Source organism: Meleagris gallopavo, chromosome 1 (assembly GCF_000146605.3).
Source record: "Meleagris gallopavo isolate NT-WF06-2002-E0010 breed Aviagen turkey brand Nicholas breeding stock chromosome 1, Turkey_5.1, whole genome shotgun sequence".
NCBI lineage: Eukaryota > Metazoa > Chordata > Aves > Galliformes > Phasianidae > Meleagris > Meleagris gallopavo.
The window spans coordinates 77642921-77650682 of record NC_015011.2 but is presented as its reverse complement, the minus strand read 5'-3'; the positions used below and the strand labels follow the sequence as shown (position 1 = coordinate 77650682).

Here is a 7762-nt window from a genome sequence, read left to right as displayed (position 1 = left end):
TGTTTTCCTCTTCTCCTTTTCCTGTTTGAGCTCCCTGTCTGTAAAATGAGGAGATTTCGTAGAATTGTAGATGATCACAGGTTGGAAGAGACCCATAAGATCATCAGGCCCAGCTCCTGGCTTCACACAGAGCCACTCAAAAAGCAGACCACATGAGAGCGTTGTCCAAATGCTTCTTGAACTCTGGCAGCCTGGGGCCATGCTTGCTTCCCAGAGGATCCTGTTTCAGGGCCTGAGCATCTTCTCAGTGATCTTTTTCCTGATATCCAAACTGAACCTTCCCTGTTCCAGCTTCATGCCATTCCCTCAGGTTCTGTTGCTGTCACTAGAGAGAGGAGCTGTAAGGCCACAATGAGGCCTCCTCTCAGTCTCCACCTCTCTGGGCCGAACAAACCAAGGGACCTCAACCACTCCTCATACGTCTTCCACTCCAGATCCTTCTCCATCTCATAGCCCTCCTTTGGATATCATCTATTCAGAGAGCCCGGAGAGTGTAGTTTATTTTTATAGATTTCTGTCAGAGTATTCGTGCAACATTTTGTTTTTAGTAGGAGCTTACAGAAACTGAACCCTTCTTCAGCTGTTCAGTGTTAGACATAAAGGCTGCACATGTTCTTTGTATTTCCATACATAAGATTATCAATGCAAGTGGAAAAAGCGTAGTATAAATTCACTTCTAATTTTGATGTAAAGTGATGAGCAATTAGATAATTAAATTGGAAAAACTGTTCCTCATTCCGACAGAAGTGAATTTTTTTCTTTCTCCTTCTGAACCCATCCCCCAGAAAAAGTATTCCAGGAAATTTTGCATATTAAAAGCGGAAAAAAATAATACAACAGAGACAGAAGTAAATGTTCTGGAAGTCATATTTTATTTTTCTTAGAAGAGTATCATCTTTGTAAAAAAGATTATTTTAAGCCATCCGAATGTTCTTGCTAGTATTTCAGAGAAAATAGCAATCTAAATTATTTTAACATTTCAGTATTATACTCATACACAATGACATTTTTTTGGTCAGAGTTGTTAGACTATGCAGTACGTTCTGAAAAACACACCTTTTCAAGGGCTGCTACTCAGAGTACATTCCTTTTAAAATGAGGTTTCAATTTTTGACAGTGCCTCTCAAAATTACACCATTATTTCCCTAATTTGGCTTATATACGTTTAGAAGCAATCTCAAGACTTAAATACATTTTGACTGATATTATTAGTTTGTCACCTGTTGTTTTTTTTAAATTTATTATATTTTATGTCCTACTTTGGGATTTGGTTATGTTGAAAGACTGATATATCTTAGCGCATTTAGCAGCACAGGAACACCTTGCAAGATATCAGCTTATGTTTCTCACTGTTTCTTATCATGATCAATTAAATTCATACCTTATACCTTATTCATACCATATCTTTGATGCTGGCTTGATGCTAAGAACGTATAATATCCACAGTTCAGGGGGGCTTTCTGTAAGTGGTCAATGTTGAGCAGATTCTGAGGTCTCCATTTAATTGGATTCCATATTACTTCAATCAGATTGACAGTCTGATTAAATCTTTGCAGAAACATTTCACACTTTCATAAATCACTCCAAACCTGCCTTCTTAAGAAGAAAAAAAGGGTTGTTTTTGTTTTTGTTTTTTTTCTGGTAAGGTGATCTTTTGTAGAGGTGTCAAAAGACATTGTAATTTGCTTCTGGCATATATGTCTAATACAGGGATTCCTTTCATCCAGAATAAAAACAATAGTATGAGACAGCATTGTTTTCTGTTGAAAAAACTGTTGTATACTTACTGAAATACAAGATGATCATTAAAAACCTGAGTCTCATTTCAAAGCTTTCAAGCCCTAAAGAAGTTAATATTCTCAAAGTGAAAAGTCAATAGTACCTAAAGTAGTATGCATTTAATTTACATAATGAAAATGGAAACTAAATTATTACATAATATAAAAGAAAACTATGCACTGCATAGTTTTCTGACAGTATGAAAATCATATGGCTTTGTTTAGTGAAGCCTGACATTATATTGTATTAAAATGCCTAATAATTCCATAACTGTGTGCTCTAGTATGCATTTAATTTTAAAAATATATTTGTTACATACAGTGTATGTTATTGTGCTTCTGTTTTGAGTACCGTCTTTTTATGTGTCTGGTGGTTTAGTGTTTTGGGGGGTTATTTTATGATTTTCTGCTTTTCTTTTTAGAAATAGCTAGGGTGGTCTTGCTAGTAGAAGATTCTACTAGTATGGTGTAGTTTTCATTGTGGAAGAAGGAAGATAATATTTTCTTATCTGGCTGTCCTGTAAGACTATCAGAACAAAATGAAGTTATTAAAGAGGAAATAACTGAGCTTAAGACAATAGTAAGTTTTTTTTGTTATTGTCTTCATTCTTTAGCAACATTTCTTTCTCTTCTGGTTGACCATACTATATATCCGAGGTACCAGTAGCTACTGCAGCTGGATATCAGACAGATCAGCGAGAAAATAATTCTTGTAACTGTTTGTCAGTGATGATGCTCACAGTCAGAGAGTTGTGGTCAACGGCTCAATGTCCAAGTGGAGATCAGTTATGAGTGGTGTTCCTCAGGGATCAGCGCTGGGACTGATGCTATTTAACATTTTTGTAGGCAATGTGGACAGTGGGATTCAGTGCACTCCAGCAAATTTGCAGATGAAACCAAGCTGAGTGGTGCAGTTGACACACAAGGGGGAAGGAATATTATCCAGAGGGATTTGGACAGGTTTGAGAGGTGGACCCATGCCAACCTCATGAAGTTCAACAAGGCCAAATGCAAGGTCCTGCGCCTGAATCAGGGCAATCCCAAATGCAGATACAGGTTGCGCAGAGAATGGCTTGAGAGCATCCCAGAGGAGAAGAATTTGGGGGTGTCTGTTCATGAAGGCTCAACATTTGTGTTTGCAGCTCAGAAGGCCAACTGTACTCTGGGTTGAATAAAGAGAAGCATGACCATTAGGTTGAGGGAAGTGATTCTGCCCCTCTGCTCGCATGAAACCCCACCTGGAGTACTGCATCCAGTCTAGGACCCCCAGCACAAAAAGGACATGGAGCTGTTGGAGCAAGTCCAGATGAGGGCCACGAAGATGATCAGAGGGATGGAGCACCTTCCTTGTGATGACAGGCTGAGAGACTTGGGGTTCTTCAACCTGGTGAAGAGAAGGCTCCAGGAGGACTTTATCGGCAGCCTTCCAGTACCTGAAGGGGGCCTACAGAAAAGCTGGGGAGGGACTTTTTATAAGGACAGATAGCAAGAGGATGAGGGGAAATGGCTCTAAACTGGAAGAGGGTAGATTTATACTAGACATTAGAAATAAATTCTTTACTGTGAGGGTGGTGAGACACTGGAACAGGTTGCCCAGTAAGGTTGTGGATGCCCCCTCCCTGGAAGGATTCAAGGCCAGGCTGGATGGGGCTTTGAGCAACCTAGTCTAGAGGGAGATGTTCCTGCCTACAGCAGGGGGTTGGAATTAGATGATCTTAAAGGTCCCTGCCAACACAAGCCATTATGATTGTATGATTACTTTAGTCTGATTCTGCTTTTACAAGCAAGATCTTGCTGTTGAAACATCATGTCCTTGAAATTTTAAAGCCAAGATAGGCAAATGGAAGTAATACAATAGCTGGAACATTAGAGACCCGTTTGATTTGATGATTATTGTAGCAGAACATACTGGAGATTATAACATAGAAACAAATTTTAAAAGGAAAACCAAAGCAGTCTAGCATTGTCTGTGGTGATTTTGAGACTATATTTCATTATTGTATTATTGGATTCAGCCTTGTACTTTCGAGATCAAGTTTACTGCCATAAACCACTTCTTGCTTGTGAATTGATTTGTCTGAGTACTGAAATTCATTGTGATCCTAGACTTGTACTTGCTTAGGCTGACAACTCAATTGCAAGAATTTGGACTGGAAGTATTCAAGTCAGCTAGAAGTCACTTTGTAACTTTGTTACTTTGTTATTTCTCAGTCTCAAGAGAGTCACATTTACAACACTTTCAAAGTCACAAATGTTTTATCTTCTTATAAGTTAAAAGTTTACTACAAGCAAGTGCTGAATGAACATTAATGTGAAGTGGTAAGACAGTGTCTCAGCCAGGAACTAAGGAGGTTTATGCATGGGCTGTAACCTAACAGAGCACACATATGCTGCTATGGAGTGCATGAAAGAGAAGTAGAGCTAGTATAGAAACACAGCAGATAAAAATTCAGACTCAGTATGAATCTAACCGAAGTGTAGCAAATGATGCTGCTGCAAAAAGGCAACAGAAATTGAGATGTTCGAAGGATCCAGAGAGGCATAAAAACAAGCTTCCATTTGTAAAAGAAGGAAGTGAAAAGAGCAGATAACAGAATAATGAAGCTAACAGGTTCCAGCAAGGAATATGTTGGTGGCATAAATCTCCTGCTTTTTTTTTCTGTCAGATACCTGTTGTTTGACTGTGCTCACTGTGTAAGTACAAACTTTCTCCTTGAAAGTATTTTCATTTATGCACACTAAACTGTAGTTCTCACTCCCAGATCAATTCTCTTGAAAAACTTGGTTTGTTCCCAACTAAAGGCAGTGGACTTATTGCCAAAATTAGGTGAGTAATAAGAAAATATAGCCTTGTGCAAATGGAGAGAACAACGTTTATATCATACTTGAGTCTCACTTGAATCAAGAAAACAAGATTTCCGTCTCATTTCTTTGTAATGAATTCACATTGTTCTAGCATAAGAATAAGAAATTGAAATGTTTATTGTCTTGAATGCTGTTTGTTTATGGGGAAGGGAGATGTTAGGAACAAAAATTATTGCATAGCGATTACATCAAACTTGTATATAAAAGCTGGAAATAGCCTGATTGTGGAATCAAATGCTAAATATAGTAACGTTTGGCACAGCAGGCAAAATAATCACTTTTTCTCAAAATTATTGAGGCTGTATCACCAGATCAGATGAAGTTTCAGCCTATGTAGATAGCACTTTAGCAGGAGATGGTTTCATATCTCCTATGTATTTTTTTGCTTGCATGTATGCAATATTTGTATAATAACTATAATAATGAAAGGAGCCTGAATCTACTGATTCAATGTAACTGTGAAAATTTCTGTATATATTGTCATGTGAAACTGTTTTGATGTTTTCCAAGCTAATATGTTACTGGCTTGTCACTCTGTAGGAATGATACAAACGTAGGATTCAGTTGTCTATGATATAATGTTTAACTGCACTTGGTAATGCTGTTATCTAATGTCCTATTCTCCCAAACAGCCAGTGAAGTGAACATTTTCTTGTATGAATGATGGTCAAGTGATATGACATTTTTACCCCATTCTTAATAAAACTGGATAGTATGGCCCTGTTTTGTTTCAGATTATCTTTTATGATTTTTCTGCAGAGGATGTCCAAAACTGGACATTCTTCAGAATGCTGTGCCTGCTATTCCTTCTTGAAGCTTTAAAATGGAAAGAAAAGTTATTTTCTCTATAAAAGTATTTAAAAATTTGTTGATATGGTGTTCAGTCAGTTTTTTTGTTGTTGTTTGTTCTGTTTTTCCTTTGCAGAATTACTTACTGCCATCTACCTTTCCAGAGTAAATGGCTTTATGTTGGAACAGAGCGGGGAAATACACACATTGTAAATATTGAGTCCTTCATTCTTTCTGGATATGTTATCATGTGGAACAAAGCAATAGAATTGTAAGTGCAGATTTTTTTGTATTTGTGATTTTCATTGCTGTCTTCAGAATGCTTTTTTTTTTTTTTTTTTTTTTTTTGGTGAAGGAAAATGCTATTTGGGAGCCTGTTTAACTCTCAAGTACCATGAAATGCAGATAATCATTACTATCAAATTCAGACTTTGATATCTTCATGTTTATGTATATCAACATACAGGGGCTGCTCCAAAAGTAATGCATCCTATCTTTTATTATGATGGCCTATGAAGTCAGAGGCACAAGGTGATGGTATGGAAATAGAGATTGAACCTTCCCATCAATATTCCGTTACATGTTGTTGCCATGGGAAAGATGGCAGCAGAGGGGCAATCTGACAAAATGACGTCTGACATGGGAGTGTAGGTGAAACAAAGTTGTGTCACTGAATTCCTCCATGTAGTAGAATGGTGCCCACTGACATTCACCAACACTTGCTGAACGATTATGGAGACCAAACAGTGAATGTGGGCACATGGAGGCAGTGGGTGGTGCATTTCAGCAGTGGCGACAACCATAGTGTGTCACTTCTGCTGATGCAGATTTTTATCAGCACAGCGTGCAGGCTCTTGTTCACTGATGGTGAAACTGCACAGCTAATGGTGGTAACTGTGTTAAAAGTTAGTGTTTGGTAGGTGAGAATTTATTCTATGAAATAGTATTCTTGCTCTTTGTAGTTGTTATCATTTGCATGAAAATAAGTAGGAGACATTACTTTCAGAGCGACCTATGTATACTGATATTCATATAATTATTTTGTCTGCCATCACTGTGTTTCCAAACATCATCTGAGGAGAAGGTGGAATATTATTGTCCCTAAGACTTTATGAAGAACTTTATGAAGAACTTTTCTCAATTGAACAGCAGAATTATTTAGATGAGAAAGAGCTGGAGTTTTCTGGACCAAACCTCCTGCTTAAAACAGGGCAAATTTCAAAGTTAAATCTTGCTCATCTCAGGACCTGATGATCTTTATGCAAAGTTGCTGTTGAACTGTTAGGAGAGGTAATGAACTAATGTTGGTGTCTGATAAATGACAATTCTCTGACAGGCTAGCTCAGGTTACCTGTGCCATGTGTATGAAATGGAGGGAGACATAGAAATCTGACTGGGATAAATCTATGTTTCATGCAAGTTAAAAAAAACCTTGGCAAAAATGAAAAAGTATTTCTCAGTTGTTTCTTCTGCGAAATTCCAGAAAGAAAAACTGCTGTTGACGAACTCGTGGTACTTCATGCACTTTCTGAGACACTTCTTATTGAGACACACCTATAACCTTAGGTAGTGAACTGAAGTTAAGCAAGCTCAGTGAACAAGGAACGTTATGTAAAAATAATACCTTTCTTCAGTGAAAAATCTGAGAGAAATAAGGGCTGTGTACCAATAAATTTCAGTATTGAGTTGTTGAGATAGGCTAGCTGCAGAGACTACTTTTCTAGAACCTTTTAGTGAACAAGCAGCCTCTCTTATCTTCTTTGCATTGCCTGTGCAATAGTGTATTTAAGTTTTTCAAAATTTTTCTTCCAAAAAGCTGTTAAGGATAAAGATGACTTAACATTTATTCCTTGTGACTTCAGCTATTTGAGCATAGTGTGTGATTACAATAATCGTTTCTTCTTCTAAAAAGCTGGCTTGTCACTTACTGGTTTGGTGACATTTGAGCACAGGTATTCATTGCTTCTAGTTCTATCAATCTTACAAGTATACCTTGATCTCTATAAGAAGTATGCTAGTCTATGACTGTATCCTCTCCATTTGATCTCATCGTGTACTTCTTCGTGTTGGAAGAAGTTGTCATTGCCTGTAACTACACAGGTAAATAGTGGGATACTGTGTGTCCCTGGATTAATTTTCTGCACTAGAATAAGAAATTGGTGGGCAGTGTTGATGTTTGCCACAGCAATCCCCCTTAACAGCTGCTATAGCACTGCTAATATTGAAGCTATGTGACTTTTTCTGGTAAATTTATTTGACCTCTCTCTGGAATATGAGATATGGCTATTACTATATCTCAATAATGGGTTAATTTCAATCCTTCTAGTTTT

At 37.5% G+C, this 7762-nt stretch overlaps 1 protein-coding gene across 2 annotated transcripts in view; it reads left to right on the top strand.

The window, feature by feature from the left end:
- STXBP5L (syntaxin binding protein 5 like) overlaps positions 1 to 7762 on the top strand; it is a 181135-nt gene that overhangs the window by 80073 nt on the left and 93300 nt on the right. For both annotated transcript variants that reach the window (XM_031555909.1, XM_031555905.1), the window contains exon 5: positions 5569 to 5703. In XM_031555909.1, the coding sequence (XP_031411769.1) occupies positions 5569 to 5703 (135 nt within the window). The remainder of the gene's footprint in view (positions 1 to 5568; positions 5704 to 7762) is intronic.